This window comes from Vipera ursinii (assembly GCF_947247035.1).
Source record: "Vipera ursinii genome assembly, chromosome: 13".
NCBI lineage: Eukaryota > Metazoa > Chordata > Lepidosauria > Squamata > Viperidae > Vipera > Vipera ursinii.
In genome coordinates, this window is record NC_139526.1 from 14,380,063 (window position 1) to 14,402,773 (window position 22,711).

A 22,711-nucleotide genomic window follows, 5' to 3' on the forward strand; every position below is an offset into this window, starting at 1 on the left:
CAAAATATGCAAGAAAAGTTTTATTTATTTGTATCCCACTTTTATTATTCTTGTAAACATAAAAGGCGGTGAACATACCCAACGCCTCTTCCTCCTCCTGTTTACCCCACAAAAACAATCCTGTGAGGTGGGTTAGGCCGAGGGAGAGTAACTGCCCAAAGTCATCTAGTTGGCTTTCATGGCTTAGGTAGTACTAGAACTCACCACCTCCTAGTGATTGGCCCAAAGTCACCCAGCCGGCTTTCATGCCTAAGGCGGGACTAGAACTCACCGTCTCCTGGTGATTGGTCCAAAGTCACCCAGCTGGCTTTCATGCCTAAGGCAGGACTAGAACTCACCGTCTCCTGGTGATTGGTCCAAAGTCACCCAGCCGGCTTTCATGCCTAAGGCAAGATTAGAATTCACCATCTCCTGGTGATTGGTCCAAAGCCACCCAGCTGGCTTTCATGCCTAAGACAGGACTAGAACTCACCGTCTCCTGGTGATTGGTCCAAAGTCACCCAGCCGGCTTTGATGCCTAAGGCGGGACAAGAACTCGCCGTCTCCTGGCTCCTAGCCTGATCCCTTCACCACTATACCAAATTTGGTCTGATTTTAAGACAGTAAATATCAATAGATATAACCAAAGTGATGCATTTATAAGAACTCAAAGGGGGTCCTGAGATCAAAATGTTTGGGAAGTGCAAACACCGGTAGCTGCTTAGGGAACATGTTCCCCTTAGTAACCATTCCAGCGCCATGCAGAATGCGTCGCAAAGCCAGCCTGTCCATCTGGTTTATAACCATCCGATGCGCTCACCGAAAATGTCTTCTTTAGAAATTAACAAAGTTATTATGAAAAACACCCTTAAGAGCTTTAGGCTGAGCAATATGCAAAGTCCTTTTCTGCCTCCCCACCCCCACCCCACCCCTTAGTTCTAGATTAAGCATTAGCAGCTGAAAGGATCAAAAAAGGATCTCTTGGGACCCAATTCGGCCGATGGCAGCTGTGTTCATTGAACTGTAACCCGTCACACAAACGTTGACACACAAAAGCTTTTAAGCCGAACAAAATAAAACAAAAACAAATAATGACCAGGCCATTGTAAGTAAATAGTAATTCTTTTATTTATTTATTTTTCTTTTTATTTTCTTCATTAAGAACAGCATTTTGAAAATAAAATGTACGTATCTATCTGCCCAGGCTTTACAACTCTCATTTTTTTTTAGTTTAAATTTCATACCTCTTTATGTACAGTCCATATTGGTACACAACTGATTGTCTCAGAAACCTTCCAGAGATGTAGAATATGAAATGGGTATGCAACGGTCAAACAGGATAGGGAAGGGGAGAATATTATAAAACTGCACATTAATAGATTTAATAAATATTTACATATATTATCAAAAGAAGAAGAGAGCACTTGTCATTTAATTAAAAAGCACCGGTTGGGTTATCTGCTAGGATAGTAAGAGTAGTCAAATTATAATACATATCTCCTAAATCAAAGCTACATTTGCTTCTGATTCTGCTGTTTTGGGTTAGAACGGAGGCTTCGAGCAACAAATTAAGCCGAAGCAACGATGTTCCCAAAAAGCAGATTTCAGCTAGTATTGGAAGACATCTTATTTAATTTAGGACTCAGCCTGGAGATGATCATATCTCCTGGGGACCTACAGTCATTCTACAATCACAGACGTGGAGGTCTAGGCCTTCTCAAACATCGGCCATGATGGTGGAACTCTCTTTCCCCAGCTTGGACACCCTTCAGATGCACGGACTTTTAATTCCCAGAATTCCCCAGCAGGGTGGTCAATGTTCCCGAGAACTCTGGCCGTCCCAAGACTTTTGCTCTCATCAGAAGAGTGCCAAGCTTGAGCTTGAAGGAAGAACTCCTTCTCCAGCTGATCCCCACAGAACTAAAGCTTCATGGAAATGGACAGTCGATGAATGTAAATGGAGATAACGTCAATGACATCAAACCAGAAAAATCCTTGGGTTCTGATTGGCCAGCCCTGCTCTCCACGTATTTCATGCATGACACACACACACCCCCAAGCTATTCAGCTGTGGAAAAAGGAGTGCAGCTGACAGGAAGTTAAGATCATGCACCAAGATTAGTAGAACGGAAGCATGCTTAATGTCACTGGAAAGACCGCTACCGGCTTTGAGGAGGCGCAGTTTGCAAGCAGCCTGAGAATCAGAAGGGAGGGAAGGGAGGAACAAGGTGCGTTGCAGATCATGCCTTCTCCATGGAGAGAATGGCCTTCCTTCATCCTCCACCTCAGGCAGCCGGCAAGCTTACAGAACGTTACCCAACTCTCTCCTTCAACCCTTTGCTGAGTGGCATTTGCTACTTGATGCCAGAGCTCTGAAATCTGGGCTGCAAGGATCAAGACATCCTCTAGATGGCTGCAAAGAGCTCAGAAAGCTCTCGCTCTCTCTTCTGCCATCTGGTGGTCGATTGGATGTTTTCAGCCCGATTCTGGAAGCCAATGGAAATCCACCACTTGTGCCAAACAATACAGCCTGGAACTGAGCACATTGCTCGGACTGCATCTGTCATTCAAAATGTTCCTTTCCGATTTGCCGGGGGGTGGGTGGGTGGGTGGGTGGGAATTTGATCCAGCTCATTCCCCCCCGTTTCAATATAAATTGCGTTCTACCCTGCTTTTCTATGTTGGGGGGAGTTGCTGTATATTTCCAGTTACATTAATCGGCAATCACAAAGCACAGAATGACATTGATGCTTCTCAAAGCAAGCTAGAGTGAAACCCAGGAGGTTTAGCTTCCCTGTGTGTTAAGCGTCTCCCCAGATGCTCTACACATTCATCACAACTTTTGACCAAAAGCAAGCATACAACTTTTTGTTACTTTTTTAACAAAAATACAACTCAACACAAGGGTGCATTTTAAAAGGTTTCTAACAGAAGCGTTTTCGGGGAGGGTTGCAGAAGCAACGAACATCAGAAACCACAGGCTGACTAATAATAATAACAACAACAATAATAATAGTTCAAGAAAATAATAATCCCTTCTTATAATTTTATCGGCACGCCTCCCACCACTAGGAGGCATGGCCCAGATTCACAGGAGAGATTAGAGGGAGTTCTGGGTTTCCAAGATCCAGCCCTGTCTTTAAGCTCCCAAACTGCCATTGATTTAACGGGAAGTAGGACTGCTAAATCCTTCCTTGTCTAAAAGAAAAAAATAAACACAAATTGGACAACCTCAGAACTTTCTAAAAAATAAACTTTTCCTCCAGTTAAAAGCAACACAGTTTCTTCTCTCTCTCTCTCTCTCTCTCTCTCTCTCTCTCTCTCTCTCTCTTTCTCTCTCCGATTGTCCACATTCAACTGGGAAAATTAATTAATTCCAACCGTTTAATGCAGGTTCATCACATGCATCTTGGTAACAAAAATAGTTTCAAACCCCCATTTTCACACGTATCAAACCTCTGTCACACACAGATCCCTAGCAAAGTACCAACTGTGTATGTGAAGCAGCCAAACATAGTTAAATTTTACATTTTTGTATGAACGTCCCTCTTATTAAAAATATTAAATATCTTATTTAAAATTTGTACTTTAAACAAAGATTAGGAGAACAGCAAAATCATCCAGTTTTCCCACAATCGTACATGATGAAATAAGATTTGCATCAAATAAAATTTTGCAAATTCCTGGAACACAACAATACAGTTTTTTCCTCTTATAGATAAACCTTTGTGGGCCACCAAAATTATTGCTGTTACCTGCTTGGCAATTTTTTAAAAAGACTAAACTTGGCAAAATGACTATGGCGACAAGAATTCATGGAACAAGGAAAAGTGTGTGTCACACACTGTCTGGTTACACTCCTAAATAAGCTGGGTTCTCACAGAGATGATGCCAACATTGTGCCTTGTACAATGCACCGACATGGCATCTACCATCACATTTATTTCAAGGTTTTTCACACTCTGCTTTTTTCACACTAAACAAGGATATTCAAAGCTGACAAGAGCAGATACATAAATTTATAACAGAGTTTTATTAGCCCGCCCTTCCACCAAATAGCAACAAGACTCAAATCATAAAGAAAGAAAGCAGTTCTTAACAGGAAGGGAAACCCCCCCCCCAAAGTTTAATGTTAGCAAAATATTAAAGTGCACCAAATTTGATGGGACGAGGAGTTTATTGCCCTATTTCTGAATAAAAAATGACTTTAGGACCAGTTATAGGTAAAACAGATCCTTTACTAGTGCTATAGCCAATATCTAGGATTTTCAGGATATTTCTCAGTTCAGGGTATTACATAATGGCATGCCCTCACATCACATTATTATTATTATTATTATTATTATTATTATTATTATTATTATTATTATTATTTATTCCTCACGCTAGTATTTATACATAGAAAGAGAGATTCATTTAGAATCTTTCCTGAGAAGACAGAATGAATCTTTTGAATATGGACAGTTCTGAGTGCAAGGAATTGACATATAATATGAAAAAAAGCATTTAGACAGTTTAACCCCTTATTCCCTACAGATATATTACCCAGACAGCGAGGTTGGGTACATTAACGAGTAGAATGGAATCGATAGAATTAGATCAATTAAAAACTGGGGATGTGAAGTTAAAAAAAAAGAGAGAGAGAATCCTCAAACACACCAATTAATTACATTTGATTTTCTCTTCTAAGAACCGGCTATCAGCTTTGCAAATCTGAAGAATTCAGCAATCTTATTTCTGTTATCACCGTCAGTTGCCCATTTACAAAGCGAATCTCTTTTAGAGCAAGGGCAAAAAAAACGCCAAACCCCTCATCCTTTGAGTTATTTTATACCGTCCTGGTTTTATGGTTTTATTGATCTCTCTCTCTCTCTCTCTCTCTCTCTCTCTCTCTCTCTCTCTCTCTCTCTCTCTCTCTCACACACACACACACACACACACACGTGCTCTCTCTCTCACACACACACACACCTTAACCAAGCAAATCACACTTGCTTTTTTTTTTTTTAGTCTCTAGGAAAGCAGAAAGCAGGTGCTAGCTAGCCAGCCGAATGTAAAAACTACATGCCTGATGCGCTTTAAAACGCTCACCCGTGAAAGGAATGCTTCAGCAAACATCAGCGAAATCATAGCAATGTGAAAAGGCAGAAAGAATTAGGGAGTTGTGGCAAAGGAGCAGGGTGGGTGGCTAAGAAATTCCCAACGTCCACATGAAAACGATCAAATAATAACAACAATAATAATTATAATAACCCAATGTTCCAGATACACATGAGAAAAGGTAAATCAATGTGCCAAAAACCGTTGCAGTCCACGAGGCTTCAGTGTTCAACTAGGGTGGGGAGCAAAGACTGGGAGATTTGAAGCTCACCCCGTGGAGAGGATTTCCTGGCATGCAAAGGATCTCCAGTTTAAATGCGCAGTGAGGACAGTACATTGGGTGATCCACCGAGACACCTTTTCCTTTCCGTGGAAACTCGTGGGAAGCATGGGAGGGATCGTTCCCACGCACCATCTTGCCCTTCCCGGACCTTCTCTTGAGTACCCTTAGCTACCTCTCTGGCACCATTTCTTTTCCCCTCTGGAGACACAGTCTGTGAGATCGATTGCCTCTCTTTGACCTTGGGTCAATCACGAAAGCAGGGCAGATGCTTCCTTGGTCCTACCGAGCACACCCGGATGGTCAACTGCTCTGTTCTGCTTCTTGGGAGGAGAAGCTGGGTGAAAGCCTTTATGGTTTCAAAGAAGAGCTTCAGCACCTCGGAAGCCACCACTGACTTTGGGTCGCTGGTGCCGCCTGATCTGGAATCCCACCAGCACCTCGGAGGTGAAGAGAAAGCACCCTGTCCACAGCTTGAGGTTGCATAGTGGAAGCTCCACAACTTATTCCCAATCGGCGTTTCTCAAGCTTGGCCCCTTTAAGATGGGTGGACTTCCAACTCCCGGAATTCCTACAGCCAACGTGAAGTCCACCCATCTTAAAGGGGCCAAGCTTGAGAAAAACCTGCTCTAAATCAGGGTGTCTCCACACTTGGCCATCTTTAAAGATGGGTGGCCTTCAGCTCCCAGAATTCCCCAGCCAGCATTCTGGGAGTTGAAGTCCACCAGTCTTAAAAGTGGCCAAGTTTGGAGAAAACCCCACCCCCTTGCTCTTAATGGGCTTTCCGCCCCCCCTCCCATGAATGCTGTTCAAAGAGTAGCCAAGAAGCCACAAGACCCCTCCTTGCACGGACACTCACGCACCACGCACGGCGACATGAATTAAAGTCCTTTGCCTTCCTACACTTCTGCCCCTTCCAAAGCCTTCCCACTTTCTCTAACCAAAACGCTTCCTCCTGATTTTGCTACTCAATCCCTTTCTCCTCCCCCCCCTCCCTTTTTCTATTTTTTTTTTAAAGAATGTGCCTAGGTTCTACTTTTAAATTCGGTCAGCTTCTATTGCATCCTTGGAGGCTCCTGGTAGTTAGCTTATCGATTTGACGGTCGTTTTATTTTTTTAAAAATAGGAGAAAACAACTCCGAGCTATCAGTTTCCGAGGACCTTCCACAGGGCCCCCCCCCATGGATTTCCTCCCTCTGAAAACAACACACTTTTTTGGGGAGGGGGAGGGCAATCAATTTTTGTTAACGGATTCTCTCTCTCTCTTCCTCTATGACCTCTAAATCTTTTCACCATAGGTGTCTTCCCGTGTAACTTGGTGGCGCGGTTGGAATCTGGAAATAAGGATAATACATCCAGGATTAAGCATTTTTTCTTTTTGAGCTCTGCTTTAAGACAGTTACATTACATAGCCCTGCCGGGCACTTGATCTGGTACATTTAATCCTTGACTTACGACCACACAATTTGCAATTGAGCCCCAAATTTCTGTTGCTAAGCCAGTCCGTGGGTAAGTGAATTCTGCCCCCCTTTTACGACCTTTCTTCCCGCAACTTCTTGTGAAGTGGATCGCTGAAGTTGTTAAGCAAGTCACCTGGTTGTTAAAATAAACCTGGCTTTCCAATTGACTTGGCTTGTCAAAAGGTCAGAAAAAGGGGGCCACGCAGTGCTTTTTTTGTAAAAGAAAAAGGTGCCGGAACTCACACATGTCATATAACCCGCCTTGACAACCCTACAAGGTTCCATTCAAAAAAGGTGCCGGAACTCCGTTCTGAGCGTTCTATGAGAAAAAAAGCCCTGGGGCCACGTGAACACCCAACCCCACCCCCGGGGACACTGCGACCGTCATAAATATGACTCGGTTGCCAAGCATCCAAATTTTGATCACGGAGATGCTGCAACGGTCGTGAGAAAAACCGCCATAAACCACCTCTTTCAAGACGGTTGTATCTTTGAACGGCCACTAAATGAATCGTTGTAAGTCAAGGACCACCTGTACTCTTTTTCTCCTTCCTCCGTTAGTTATGAAACAAATCCTCGGATTCCCATTTGTCACTGCTTGCTTCTCCTGCCTTGAACTGATCAGAAAGTTTCAACTACTGAATCTTACTAAGGGATGAGACCCCTTGCACGAGTGAGCGACACATAATTGCCTACATTGCTCTATTTTCAACTTCCCACCTGCCAAAAAAAACAACCCATTTGGGATTTGGCTAGAGAGATTTGTAAGTAGGCTTCTGGGTTTCAGAAAACCAGCTGCTAGCTGATTAAAAAAAAAATCAGCCCATCCGGGCCACGGGTGGGAGAGGAAGAGGGTTCGGGATTTCAACACTCCGCTGAACGCGGAGTTGCATGTCAGATCCATCTGCTGTCAGCCGGACCGAAGATCCTTCCTGATACGGGCCTGGAACAGACCGCATCAAGCTGGAGAGGAAATCAACTGGGATGTTTTACAACATCAACCTCTCCCCATCTCTGCCCACCCCACCCCACCCCGTTTTCCCAAAAACAAGTTTCAAAGAAAAATAATAATAATAATAATAACAATGCAAAATTGCCTTATGGAGTCCGTGGCTGGCTTAAAAGAAGGCAAGCTCAGGTTCTATGGAGCACAAGCCAAACGCGAGTGGCATTTTGAAGCAGGCCACAGTGCAGCAGATCGTGACAGTCAAGCAGCTGAGGGAGAGCGCATCAAAACGGGGCCAGCAAAACGGGGAGAATGTAAAGAGTGAAAAAAGGATCAAGCGGTTGGGCGGCTCCTTGGTCCAACGCTGTCCAAAGGAGACAGAGGAAGCGTTCCTGCCGGGCCCGCCTAATCTTTTTGAAGCCACCAACTTGGCATTCAGGAATTTTGCCCGCGTTGGGTAGGAAGCCTTGGGAGAAGGGCCCTTTGTTGCAAAGCCAGGCAAATTTTAAAGGAAAGACACCACCAACGGATGGTAGTTCAGCTAAAAAACAACAGCAACAACAACAACACAAGGCGGTGATTTGTTGGGAAAAGGAGCAATGGAGTCAATGCTAATGGACGAAAGAAGTGGGCGAGCTTTCCTAGAGACGTCATCTGAAGTTTCTCAGACCAGAAGGACATTGCAAAAGTGTAACCGTTGCAAAATTTTTTTTTCCCCCACTGACTTACTAGAAGAAAATGGACGAGATAAATCATTCCACCCCACTTTTCCCCCCCCAAAAGGAGGAGATGGCATTGTTGGGTTAGTCCCTGGACAACAGTCTTAGCCAAGGAAAACTTGACTGGCTCAAACGATGTGGAATTTGAAAATCGCCCCTGCACGCATCCTTGGGTGTTGAAGCTTCCCACAGCTAATTCTCATCCCGCCCATCGTTCTCCCCTGCTCCCCGATCATCAGCAAGCATCCAACTGAAGGAAGTTACGAGGAGAGAGCAGCGGTGGGGCCTTTTCCCCTAAGGCAGGGGTAGGCAACCTCGGCTCTTTTAGGACTCATGGACTTCAACTCCCAGAATTCCCGAGTCACTCAGGAATTCTGGGAGTTGAAGTCCATGAGTCATAAAAGAGCCGAGGTTGCCTACCCCTGCCCTAAGGGGTAGCTGCTTCTATGCATCCCGTTTTGATACTTACAGTCCCGCCATTCAAGACAACCGCCATCTCGGTGGGCTGGTAGACGTTGCTTCGGAAGGGAGCGCTGGCACGATTTCCCAAGCTGCCGTTACGAAATCCTGCCGTCCGTAACGCTGGGCAAAATCGAGAAAGTGAACAGCGATTAGTCTGAAAGAAAAATCTACTGGATCCGTTCCCGTCCAGATGTTGCTGAACTATCATTCCTATAATCCCACTAAGAGGACCAGAATTGAGGGAGGCTGGAAACTGTACTTTGGCGGTATAGGGAGGGCTTCGTTCTCCTCAACACGGCTATTAAGGATTCCAGCCGAACTTCAGGCATTGCGCACCAAGCAGCAGGAATGGCGCATGGCGTCTTAAGTCAAGGTGAAAACTGGACAGGAAATTGCAATTCATCACAAAGAGGCCTGCACCTTCAATCTCATAGCTATGCAGATCAGGAGATACTCAAAAGGTAAAGGTTCCCCCGCACATGCGTGCTAGTCGTTTCCGACTCTAGGGGCCGGTGCTCATCTCCGTTTCAAAGCCAAAGAGCCAGCGCTTGTCCGAGGACGTCTCCGTGGTCATGTGGCCGGCATGACTAGATGCCAGAGGCGCACGGAACGCTGTTACCTTCCCACCGTAGTGGTCCCTATTTTTCTACTTGCATTTTCACGTGCTTTCGAACTGCTAGGTTGGCAGAAGCTGGGACGTGTAACAGGTGCTCACTCTGCTACGCGGCACTCGGGATTCGACCCGCCAAACTGCCGACCTTCTGATCGACAAGCTCAGCGTCCTAAACCACTGAGCCATCACATCTCTTAGGAGATACTTAGTGAAACTATATTCCAGACCCCAGAAGAGAAAGCATCGTTATGATGTTAGGACACCATCAGTCTCTAGGGCAGTGTCAGGCTGGAAGAATCTGGACCACAAGTTAAGTCCTAGTTGAACTGATTTATTGCTCACGCCTATACACAAGAATCTAGTCAATTAATCAAGGTAAAGTTTTCCCTGTCCAGTTGCGTTTTACTCTAGGATGCTGTGGTCATCTTTTTTTTTTCTCAGCTGAGGGAGCCAACATGGTCAGAAGACGTTTTCAGTGGTGGTGTAGCCAGCATGGCTGTACACCGAGAGCACACAGAATTCTGTTATCTTCCCACTGAAGTGGTACCTATTTATCTACTTGTATTTGCATGCTTTCGAACTGCGAGGTGGGCAGGAGCTGGGGCAAGAATGGGATCTCACCCCACTGTGTGGCACTTGTGTCTCGAACCCAGGCTGTCAGCTTTCCAGCTGACAAGCTGAACGTCTTTTAACCGTTGAGCCAACATGCTCTGTAGTCAACTAATAGTAAGCACTAGCTTGGAGCTAGATAAGAGTCAACAGAATTCAAGAGTTTGGCCTTAGATACTTTACTTTGTGGGAATGTAACGATTCTAGGCTGATTCCTCTCTTGACTCCACCCCCCCAGGCTATGCCTGTCTTTCTCCTGTTTTGAGCCATTGCTACTTTAAAGTATTCCATTCTCAAATTTTTATTTGGTCAGACTTCCCACATTCTTACGACTTAATGACAAAGCATCTTCGGTCCCACATTAAAGAAATGAGCATTCACCTGCATTATGTTCATCCATTGAAAAAGCTTTATTCTCCATGTAGCTCCGAGGAAGCTGGAGGTCCTCCTCAAAAGCAGTTTCACGCATCCGTGGTTGTGAAGTGTCAAAGTAGTTGGGCACGTTCTCTTGCTGAGATGGAAGGACGGTGCAGTGAACCTCTGGGATGCCATAGAAGATCAGGAAGACCCAGCCATTGGCTACCAGAGCCACAGCAAGGCTGGGATCCTGCCACTGGTCTCCTCTCCCCAGTTCCTTGTTACCATACAGGTACATAGTCAGCCAAGCCACCCAAATGAGGATCGAGAAGAAGCTGGTGAGGACAAGGCACGCCCCGTTCTTCTTCCACTTCTTAAATTTCCCACACAACGTGAAGAAGGAAAAACAGGCGGTGGCCACCATCAGGAACATCACGTAAATGGAGGCCATGGCAAAATCCACCGGCTCGTAATTGCAAGCCGGCTTTCCTTCCCTCACGATTGTCAGTATCAGCCACTCCGTGGCAATGATGACCTGGACCAATGCCACGCAGACAGCGATTCCGGCCAGCTGCCATCCAGATGGGCTTTTGCCATGGCGGACGAGTCTCCGGAGCCGCCAGGCTTGAGCGAGCAAGCAGGAGAAGCAGACGGCGAAGAGGACTCCCCAGGAGAACCTGCGGATGGAGCAGATGGTCTCGTCCTCTTCGATGATGAAGGCAAAGGCCAAGCCAAACAGCGCCAAGGTCCCTAAAAAGAAGAGAAAATGGAGGCCCAGCGGGCTCCTTTTCTCTTTGCCTTTGATAAAGGGCAGCCTGGCCAGCAAGATCAACTTGAGGAGCAGCGTGGTCAAGACTCCCGCGCCTGCCACAGCCTCAACCACAATCCCCCAGATAGCATCCAGGTCACACAGGGCAACGTATTGAGGAAGGAGGTCCAATCCACACCCTCGTGGAGTACTGGAGTTCTCGGAGGAACCATAATCAACCACAAAGAGTAGGAGAAGGCCAACTGTAAGGAAAGTAGACATTTTTCTACCTGGAAACAAAAAAAAAAAGACGACGATCAGTGGCCTGCCACTTCCTACTTCTGAGCAACTCCCCTCCCCACTCCTTGAGAGAAGATGGTGCTAGAACTGCCAGAAGGCCAAGCCAGCATGACTGCATTGGCTGAAATCTAGAGATTAAATGCAGAATACCTAGAAAAGGAGGATCCAACCTTGGCAACTTTTAAGACTTGTGGACTTCAACTCCCACAATTCCCCAGCCAGCCATGGGGAATTCTGGGAGTTGAGGTTCCTCAGGTCTTAAAAGTTGCCCAAGGTGGACACCTCTGATGGAGAAGATCCCCCGTAGAGACTCTTTGTCCTCTACAACATCTGGGTTACCTGCTCGCTGTCAATGAACTGGAAATTGAGGTCCTCCCTCCAAACAGTCAGTGATTTGTGCAAATGCCCACGTCCCTAGTTTTTCCAGAGAGGGCCATTTGGCCCACACTTTAAAGGCGCTACATGAGATATCAGGAGACTGGGAATTCTAGTCCTGCCTTTGGTGCAAACACCAGGTGGGCTAGTTACTCACTCTCAACCCTAGGAAGAAGATGCTAACAAGCCACTTCTGAAAAACATTGGCAAGAAAAATATGTTGATGAAGCTTCTCAGTCATCCAGGTAAAGTTGCCTGAAGGTTGAGTCCTGGCAATTGGACTTAATTTATGAGTCCAGTTAAAAATAATTAATAAATAACTATAAATAATGTATTTACTTGCCACTTACTTATTTTGAATAGGAATAAAATAGAATAATGGGGATAGGATAGGATAGGATAGGATAGGATAGGATAGGATAGGATAGAATCTGGAAGGGATCTTGGAGGTCTTCTAGTCCAGCCCCCTGCTCAAACATGAGAACCTATACCATCTCAGTCAGGTGATTGTCTAGCCTCTTCTTAACAATCTCCAGTGATTGTTTCTGGAGGCAAGCTGTTCCACTGGTTGATTGTCCTCACTGTCAGGACGTTTATTTATTTCTGAGCAGTGAAATGTCTCAAGCTAACAAAAACTAACTCCAGTTTGCCATGAGTCAACCTTCAGATTGCCAAGTAAACTGCAGGGATTTGTTCCTGGGGGCCACCAAGACTTTGGGGTTGACTTTCTGGACTTTTTAACAGCAACCACCACAATCCAGACGTTTCGCGCTTCAGCTACTCAAGGGATCGAAGGCTTTGGACGATCACTGCAGCACTGCTGCAAAATATTTGGTTAAAAAAAAAAACCCACAACAACACCTACTTTGACTTCAAGAACCGAAACCTTTGCTGCAGTTCCCTCCCCCCCTCCTTTCCCAGGAAAAATCGCAACGAGTGGGAATTCTGCCCAGTTTCTTCCCAGCTCCTTTGTAAAGAATCCGCTTCAGGGGGTGATGGCAGAGCACAAGGAGAGCCGAGCGAAGCTCGCTCAGCCTGCCGAAGAGACGCGGCTCCTGACCTGTAATTGATGAGGACATTGTGCTTGCCATGCAATAAATAAATAAATAACTGCTATGACTGTTTTCTCTCCCTTCTGCATCCTAATGCTGCAGACTGCACCTTTTGCTGCTCGGAGGATCCGATGCAGAGGAACAGAAGTAGGATGCAAAATGCCATCGGGGTATTTTTAGAAGACCTGACTCCAACTGGAACCCAAGCGGGATGTGGAGTTGGCTCATCAATTCCTCCCAAATATAGCAGGTCATGCGTGTCACATGTAAAAAGAGCTTCCTTCGGCACTCCTGAGAATCACAAAACTATCTCAGCCCACCCTCCGGTGAACCAAACTGGAACGTTCCAAAGATTGTGTAAGAATCAAGAGGCCACCTGCACTTCATGGGTTGCCAAACAGCAGCATTTTAATTTCCTGCCTGCTCTGGAATCGAACCAGATTTTAAGGAGAGAGAGAGAGAGAGAGAGAGAGAGAGAGAGAGAGAGAGAGAGAGAGAGAGATCCAGAGTTGCAGCCCAGGTTGGAGTGCTTGCAAATTATAATTATTATTATTATTATTTATTGAATTTCTATACCGCCCTTCTCCCTAGGGACTCAGGGCGGTTCACAGGGCATATATAAATAAGTATACAAAAATTAAAAGAAAATTAAACCATGCCCAATTAACATATGACAATAAAAAAGAAATAATAAAACCAATTAAAACCCAAATCCCCCTTCAGGCCAGACCAGCTAACTCAAACAAGTGGGTCTTCAACCCGTGACGGAAGGATCGGAGGTCCGATGCCATCCGGAGCTCAACCGGCAGTTGGTTCCAAAGTGCCGGGGCACCCACATTGCTCAGGGTGGGTCTCCACCAGAGAGGGAAGCTACTCCACTTACGGATGGGGGATACCGGTTGGGAAAAACATGGCTTCTAGAGTTGGTCTCCATCACACACCCCACTTATGGATGGTGGACACCGGGTTGGGAAAACCATGGCTTCTAGAGAGTTCTGTCTCCATCAGAGACGGAAGGCATCCTACTTATGGTTGGTTGGAAAACCATGAACTTCAGGAATGGTCTCTGTCAGAGAGGGAAGAAGGCAAGACTTATTTGCTTAGAAAATGTACATGGCTACTTGTCTCACATGTTAACCGTGGGCAGCTAGCAAGAATTCACAAAAACAATACAATAACAAAACCTCCATCGATGAACCCAAAGCAGAATGAAAACAATCGTAACCCAATAACTAAGACACCGTATCTAACCTCGTTAAGAAATTTTGAATGCCCTGCTCCACTGCCTGGGGGGGGGGGGGAAGCAGTGCTGGGATCCAGCCGGTTCTCACCACTTCGGCAGAACCGGTAGCTAATGTTTTGTTGCCCAGGCCCAGAATGGACTTCCAGAAGCGGCATCCACACACGAGAACCAGTTGTTTACCTATTTGAATCCCACCACTGGGGGAGAGTCATGGCTTCGTGATCTTCTAAAAGGCCAAGGCCCTGAATCCAAGGAAGTAGTCTATCCTATTGGACAGGTGCTACAACAGAGAAGGTGCATCTCCTAGATCCCACTGTAATAGAGGAAACTTGGAGTTCGCACTAGGTGGGGAAACTATTTGTGTCCTGCAGTGGCTGCTGTTCAGCAGTTGAAGGACTAGAATGTTCTCCAGTCTGGATCTCCATCACAGGAAGCAAACTTGTATCAGACTTAGCCCAACAAGACCAGTGGGATTCACCTGGACCGGTCACCGATTCTTTTGAGTGGAGAAACCAGAGTTGGACCCAGGGCTTTCAAGGACAAGTTAAAACCCATAATTCTGGGCTGCAGTGCCTTTCTGTCAACAGGATCCAAGGATGATACAAACGGGACACCATCAGAAGTTCATCAGAAGCCACAACTCTCCAACCTGGCTTTGGGGAACCGAACAGCTGTCCTGCATGGCAACCTGGGACTTATTCTCAAAGCCACGTAACCGTAAAATTGCTTTGGCGCCTTCACAATTGTGCCAACCACTCCAAATCTGTATTCTTCATTCTCCTGCTTCTTTTCTTTTTTTAAAGAGCAACTGGCATGAAATTAGCATTCTGAGGAGGACCCAAAGAGCATCCAGCATTACTGCATTCCTCTTGAGCCAACAACTGGCCAAGATAGCCAGCGGCTTCCGTCCCAATCTTGTGAATTTCAGCACACTCTAGGTTAAACAAGGCGGCTTCTGCACCACTCGGGGTCCCTTTTAATATTGTTTTTAGGAGCCTGGTACAAAGGAAGAAGCAGCCAGTTAACTCAGCGCTCTCGCCACCTCCAGCTGTGGCTGCTCTGCCTGCCAAAACCTTGTTTTCTCTCTCTTCTTACCCCACCCTACCCCACCCCGCGCTCCGTACAAGTGTGCACAACCAACACATAACTCACTCCCCCACCTGACCCAAAGGAGTGGAGTTTACTTAATGTATTCTCTCCAAACAGTGCCGATCCAGAAGTCTTATCATCCCTTCTCAACTCTCATGCATAAGCGGGTCAGTCTATGTTTTTGATAAACAATGCCTGTTTTGGGGGGGGGTTGCATGTTTACTCCTCTCTCCCAATGAGGTTCTTTCCCAGATCGGTCTCTCTCTTTATCAGATCTGAAGAGCGTTAAGAACAAATCCATAAGTCGTCTCTCCTCCAGGCTGCGTCAACAACACCTCCTTGGACCAACCCATAACCGCTTTGGGGCCATTCCTTTATCCGCAATTGAGTTTCTCCCTCCCTTTATCTTCGGGAGGATAAGCAGACTTTCTCCCAACTAGCAAATGCCACCCTTAATTGGATAAACGGCCTAGATAATTAATACGGTAGAACCGTCCGCTCTCTTCTTTTATGAATCAGCGTTATTCCAAAATGTAAACTTTTTTTTAACTTACACAGAATTTCTTCTTGGCATTTCTCAAACCTTACCAAACCTTAACCGCTACTTATTTCCATCATACACACACTATATGACGCGCTCCCTTCTATATAATTTTTATTACCGTAATCTGTGTGTCCTATGCCGTGTGCTAAATAAATAAATATCCCAGGCCAGATCTCTAAACTCCCCCCCCCACTCCACAGCTTTGCATCAAGATAACAACTTGTTGTGTTGTGAAGGTGAAACTCTTCAAAAGAACTTCGAGGCATTGTTTTTACCTGTTGTCAGTGCAAAAACATCCGATGTTAGCAGCTGTTGCTAAGCTTGTAAGCCGCCCTGAGTCTTCGGAGAAGGGCAGGATATAAATGGAATTAAAAATAAAATAAAAAAAACAACCTCGTGTTTTCTCCACTTGACCACAACGTATCTGGATATTTACCTCCCCCTTTTCTACATCTGTCCTATGTCTGGCTAAATCCCTCTTTCTCCCCCACCTCCACTCTGTGTTTTTAACCCTCTTTCTGTTACAAAGCAAAATTCTCTCGGGAAAGCTGGGAATGGGATGCTCTGCATCTATTTCGTCTTCCCCACCACCACCTCCCAGTCTGGGCGGTGGGAGAAAAGAAAAAAATAAAAAGCTGATTTCTACTATAGGCCGAGCTTGCACGCACTCTCTGATTTTTTCCAACGAGGCCCAAGGAAGCGTAAATCCTGTTTCACCGCCAACCTTTCTACACCACCTTGTTTGTTTACATCAGGGGCGACCAGCCTTGGCAATTTTTAAGACTGGTGGACTTCGACGCAACTGGCTGGGGAATTCTGGGAGTTGAAGTCCACGCATCTTCAAGTTCCTAAGGTTGGAAAACGCTGCTCTTCAGGACAGCCCCTCGGGAGTACGACCGCTGTCTCCCCCCTCCCACTCACCAAACCCCACAGATCCTTGGAAATCTCTCTTCTCTCCCCACCCACCCACCCCCTCCGCGCCCCACCAGCCATCGCTCCTGCTCGGCACCCCTTAAGTCAGGGGTCTTCAAACTTGGCCCTTTTATGACTTGTGCACTACAACTCACAGAATTCCTCAGCCAGGCATGCTGGCTGAGGAATTCTGGGAGTTGAAGTCCACAAGTCATAAAAGGGCCATGTTTGAAGACCCCTGCCTTAAGTGGAAACCTCGCCGCCTTCACCGTCAAAGCGCCAACGCGTCTCCCGAGTCGCGATCCCTTCTCCACCCGGCCGTGGGGCAACTCCAGGCGGGCTGGGGTGTGCCTCTTTCTCTGCCTGCCCGGGGATTTTTATTTATTTTTATTTTTATTCCATTTATATCCCGCCCTTCTCCGAAGACTCAGGGGGGCTTACAATTTAAGCACAAACCAATGTGCTTAGCAATAGCCTTCATTCTATGTATAGGCCTGCTTATTAGGGCTTTCGCACACACACCCCAAGCGGCATCATTACAAAGTCAGCTTAATTGCCCCCAACAATCTGGGTCCTCATTTTGCCTACCTGGGAAGGATGGAAGGCTGAGTCAACCTTGAGCCTGGTGGGACTCGAACCTGCACTAATGGCAGGCAGCTGGTGTTCCTTAAGGAGGCATTAGCCCACTGCTCCACCAAGGATGATGGGAGGTGTAGTCCTAACTCTCCGGAGGGAGGGGCGCCGGAGAGGAGGGGAACAAAAAAATAAAGGCGTCCCAGCCCCGATCCTTTTGGCAACCTTTTGGAGCCGTGGTTGAAAAGTTCTTGTTAAAGTCTTTTAAGCGCGATCTCTCCTCCTCCGCTCCAGAGGCTCGCCAGCCTTTCTGCCTGCTCGACCCCGCGCGGCCAGGCGATCTTAGCCGAGAGCCGGTGCCAGGAAAGCCGCGGGACTCAGCGGCGGGTCGTGGGGTGGGTGGGTGGGAAATCCGCCCCCCCCGCGCCTGCCAAGCGCGCCCTAGAGCTCTGCGCTCGTCTTGCGGGGCAAGCGAGGCCAGGAGCCTTCCAGCCCAGCCGAGACCCGGGGCGGGGAAGGGGGGGGTGGGCTTCCTCCCCTCCTCCTCCTCCGTCGCTTCTCCAGAGCCCGGGCTTGCGTCTGCCTGGCATTCGGCAGTCCCTTTCGGCGCAGGGCTCCAAGTCCCATCCTCCCCACGTTGAAGCCAGGTTCTCTTCTTCCCCCTTGCCGGCGACAGCGCCAGGCTCCAAGACCCATCCTCCCCACTTGGAAGACAGCTTTCCTCTGCCTTCCCGGCGCCAGGCTCCAAGACCCATCATCCCCACTGTAAAGCCAGCTTCCCTCCGCCGTCCCGGCGACAGCGCCAGGCTCCAAGACCCATCCTCCCCACTTTGAAGCCAGCTTTCCTCTGCTTTCCCGGCGCCAGGCTCCAAGACCCATCATCCCCACTTTGAAGACAGCTTCCCTCCGCCGTCTAGGCGCCAGGCTCCAAGACCCATCATCCCCACTTTAAAGCCAGCTTTCCTCTGCTTTCCCGGCGCCAGGCTCCAAGACCCATCATCCCCACTTTAAAGCCAGCTTCCCTCCGCCGTCCCGGCGACAGCGCCAGGCTCCAAGATCCATCCTCCCCACTTTGAAGCCAGCTTTCCTCTGCCTTCCCGGCGCCAGGCTCCAAGACCCATCATCCCCACTTTAAAGCCAGCTTCCTTCCCTCTTGCCGGCGACAGCTCCAGGCTCCAAGACCCATCATCCCCACTTTAAAGCCAGCTTCCCTCCGCCGTCCCGGCGACAGCGCCAGGCTCCAAGACCCATCATCCCCACTTGGAAGCCAGCTTTCTTCCCTCTGGCTGGCGCCTGCACCAAACTCCAGCCCCCACCCTCCCCCCTTGGAAGCCAGCTTCCACCGCCCTTCTTAAGACTCCCTCCTGCCCATCCTCCGCGGCCGAAGCGCCCGGGCATCGCCAGAGCTGGAAATCCATCCAGCGCCTGGGGAGGGAGAGAGAGAGAGGGAGGGAGGGAGGGAGGGGGGGCAGATCCCTCCCCTTCCCCCCGAGAGGGGTCTACCCCACTTTGCCCGCCTTCCCGGGTGGGACTCGGGACTGAAGCCCCCTCCCCAGCCGCCCAACCCCCAAGGCTCCGGAGTTGCGATCCCGGGGGACCGAGCCTGCCCTTCCTCCTCCGTCCCCGCTCACCCGGCCTGCCTCCGTCTCCTCTCGGCCGGCTTGGCCGTTGCGCAGCCCCCCGCCGCTCACCCCGGGCAGCCGGACCCTCGGCGCCGCAGCCCCGGCCGGGCTCATAGAGCGGAACCAGCGGGCCGCGCAACCGGCCGCCCTGCCGCAGCCTCCCCGCCGTCGCCAAGTGCCCGGCCGGCCCCGCTCGCCCCTCGCCTCGGCTCCCTCCCCTCCCCTCCCCTCCCCGCCGGGGAGGGAGGGCTTTCCGGGAGGCCCCGCCCCCTCCGCCTCCCGGCCCCGCCCTCTCGACGGCCACGCGGTCGGCAGCGCCCCCGGCTGGCCAGGAAAAGGCTCCCGAGCCGGGGTGGGTGGGAGGGACGGGCGCGTCCCCGAGGCTGCGTTCGCAAGGGAAAGCCGCCCCCCCCACACACCACACCACCACCAGCAGCAGCGACCCGCGTTAGCCCAGCGTTTCCCAACCTTAGGAACTTGAAGATGCGTGGACTTCAACTCCCAGAATTCCCCAGCCAGCTACGCTGGCTGGGGAATTCTGGGAGTTGAAGTCCACGCATCTTCAAGTTCCTAAGGTTGGAAAGCGCTGCGTTAGCCGAGCGATGCCGTTTGCCGAGCTGAGCCTCTGGGACGTTAAGCCTGCCAGATTGACCCCAGTCAAGTATAGGTTCTCCTGCCTGAGCAGGGGGCTGGACTAGAAGACCTCCAAGGTCCCTGCCAGCTCTAATCCATTCCAGAATTCTAATTCTAAGAATTCTAATTCTAATTCTATTGCGTATTCTATTCTGTTCTATTCCATTTCCATTATTTCCATTTCCATTTCATTCTTCCATTCCATTCTATTATTCCATTCCATTCCATAATTCTAATTCTAATTCTAATTCTAATTCTAATTCTATTCTATTCTATTCTATTCTATTCCATTTCCATTTCCATTATTTCCATTTCCATTTCATTCTTCCATTCCATTCTATTATTCCATTCCATAATTCTAATTCTAATTCTATTCTATTCCAATTCCAATTCCATTATTTCCATTTCCATTTCATTCTTCCATTTCATTCTTCCATTCCATTCTATTATTCCATTCCATAATTCTAATTCTAATTCTATTCTATTCTGTTCTGTTCTGTTCTATTCTATTCTATTCTATTCTATTCTATTCTATTCTATTCTATTCTATTCCATTTCCATTTCCATTATTTCCATTTCCATTTCCTTCTTCCATTCCATTCTATTCATTCCATTCCATTCCATTCCATAATTCTAATTCTAATTCTATTCTAATTCTATTCTATTCTATTCTATTCTATTCTATTCTATTCTATTCTATTCTATTCTATTCTATTCTATTCTATTCTTCTATTCCATTTCCATTTCCATTATTTCCATTTCCATTTCATTCTTCCATTCCATTCTATTATTCCATTCCATAATTCTAATTCCAAAATTCTAATTCTAATTCTATTCTTATTCTATTCTATTCCAATTCCAATTCCATTTCCATTTCCATTATTTCCATTTCCATTTCCTTCTTCCATTCCATTCTATTCATTCCATTCCATTCCGGTTTTGCATGTTTGGAAGTCCCGAGACTGATCCGGAATAATAGAAATAGAGCTGACTTTGGAGGTCATCTAGCCCAACCCCTTGCTCAGGCAGGAAACCCCTGAAATACCATTCCAGACCAATGGTTGTCCAGTCTCTTCTTCTTCAAAACCTCCTGTGCTGGAGCCCCCACAACCTCTGGAGGCAACTTCCCTTCCACTGGTTAATTGTCAGGAAATTTCCCCTGAGTTCTAGGTTGCTTCTCTCCTGGATTAGTTTCCCTCCGTTGTTTCTTGTCCTGCCTTCAGGTGCAGGGAAGCCTAACGTGCGAATGTCACCAAAAAAGGGGGAATGCGTGTGCAAAGGCAAGCTGTCCTTATTCTCAGGCACCAGAATCCTTTCACTTCCCTCTGGTTTTGCAGCCAGCCTCTCTTTCGTGAGAGCGTGATTGGTGTGTGTGTGTGTGTGTGTGTGTGTGTGTGTGTGTGTGTGTGAAAGAGAGAGAGAGAGAGAGAGAGAGAGAGAGAGAGAGAGAGAGAGAGAGAGAGAGAGCGCCAAGTCCTCATGGATCGCTGCACAACCACTGTGCCTTTGCCCAGAATTCCAAGCTCTTTAGTGCCATTCTTTATTTTATTTTATTTTATTTTATTTTTTTATTTTTTTATTTTTTTATTTTATTATTTTATTTATTTTATTTTATTATTTTAATTTTTTTTAATTTTTTTTTATTTTTCTCTGCACGGTGGTGGGAAGGAGGATCCTTTAATCTGCTTGCAAATCCAGACAGCTGAATTTGGCTGGAGCTTCGGGTGTGTGTGTGTGTGTGTGTGTGTGTGTGTGTGCAACCCAGTAAATAGGTTAATCCAATAACCAGATTACGGGTCTTCTACAGACGCAGCCCAAGACATATATTAAACTGAGAGGGGAGGGGTGTCTTTCCAAACAGATTGATGGGGTCAGGAGGATGGCAGGAAGTGGGTCAGAATTAATAGCTCAAGCTATTAATAGCTTCTCCCCATGGCTGGTTGTCTCAGCCTGGGGGGGGGGGAAGGAGATATAAACCAAGACCCCTTCCCTTCCTCTCGTTGGAGAATCTTTTTTTCTCTCTCTCTTTTTCTGGGAAAAAAAAGCAGAACTTGGAATCTTCCTGGTAGACACTGCAAGGATGGTGTGCTTCCCTTGTCATAAGAGTTGGAGGAAAGTCTGTAGCTTTTGGGACGTTGTTAAAAAGGTAAAAGGTAAAGTTAAAGGTTCCCCCGCACATGCGTGCTAGTTGTTTCCAACTCTAGGGGCCGGCGCTCATCTCCTTTTCAAAGCCGAAGAGCCAGTGCTTGTCCGAGGACGTCTCCGTGGTCATGTGGCCGGCATGACTAGACGCCAAAGGCGCACGGAACGCTGTTCCCTTCCCACCGTAGCGGTCCCTATTTTTCTACTTGCATTTTTACGTGCTTTCGAACTGCAAGGTTGGCAGAAGGTGGGACGAGTAACAGGCGCTCACCCTGTTATGCGGCACTCGGGATTCGACCTTCCAAACTGCCAATCTTCTGATCGACAAGCTCAGCGTCCTAACCCACTGAGCCACCGCGTCCCTTGGGGTGCCAAACCCTCACTCGCATCTGTGGCAGAGAATGTTTGTAGCTCAGGGCGGAATTGTGGGGTCCTCGGTGGGCTTTTGAGCTTCACTCTTTTCCACGTAAGGAACTACCAGTTCAGACAAACAAGCCGGATCCACTTAGCGGCCGTGTTGCTGACTTAACGACTGCAGCGATCCACTTAATGACTTGGCAAAAGAAGGTCGTAAAATGGGGCAAATTTCACTTGACAAATGTCTCTCTTAACAACACAAATTTGGGGCTCAATTGTGGCTGTATGTACTGCATGTTAGACTTTCCCAAGCTGTGAAAGTGCCGGCTGGCTGGGCTCCCAGAATTCTCAGCAAGGGCCACGCTTGAGTGAGGAATTCTGGGAGCTGAAGTCATCCCAGGTGGTAAACACTGGCTTACAAGCATTCACCATGCGTAGGTATGCACGAGCAACAGGGAAGCCTCAGCCCCGTGGGCCAATGCATTGTTGAACTACAGCTCCCAGCATCCAACAGCTTCTGGACCTCACTGACGGAGCTTCTGGGAGGTGTAGTTTTAACAGATTTCCCTATTGCTGCTCATGCCTGAGATGTAACT

General features: G+C 47.5%; 1 protein-coding gene across 5 annotated transcripts; it reads right to left on the minus strand.

Annotated features, from left to right (window-relative positions):
- Positions 1 to 1,100: 1,100 nt before the first annotated feature.
- On the minus strand, positions 1,101 to 19,111 carry GPRC5B (G protein-coupled receptor class C group 5 member B). 5 transcript variants are annotated; one of them, XM_083372823.1, is made up of 4 exons: positions 19,053 to 19,111; positions 10,550 to 11,563; positions 8,954 to 9,066; positions 1,101 to 3,177 (listed from the first exon to the last, which is right to left on the minus strand). In XM_083372823.1, the coding sequence occupies exons 2-4, from the start codon at positions 11,553 to 11,555 to the stop codon at positions 3,019 to 3,021; spliced, it is 1,278 nt and encodes a 425-aa protein (XP_083228949.1). In that variant the 5' UTR covers positions 11,556 to 11,563; positions 19,053 to 19,111; the 3' UTR covers positions 1,101 to 3,018. The 5 variants fall into 5 exon arrangements, with proteins under 5 accessions (XP_083228949.1, XP_083228946.1, XP_083228947.1 ...); XM_083372820.1 differs by having other exon boundaries at positions 18,993 to 19,073; XM_083372821.1 differs by lacking the exon at positions 19,053 to 19,111 and adding an exon at positions 17,587 to 17,647.
- Positions 19,112 to 22,711: the final 3,600 nt, after the last annotated feature.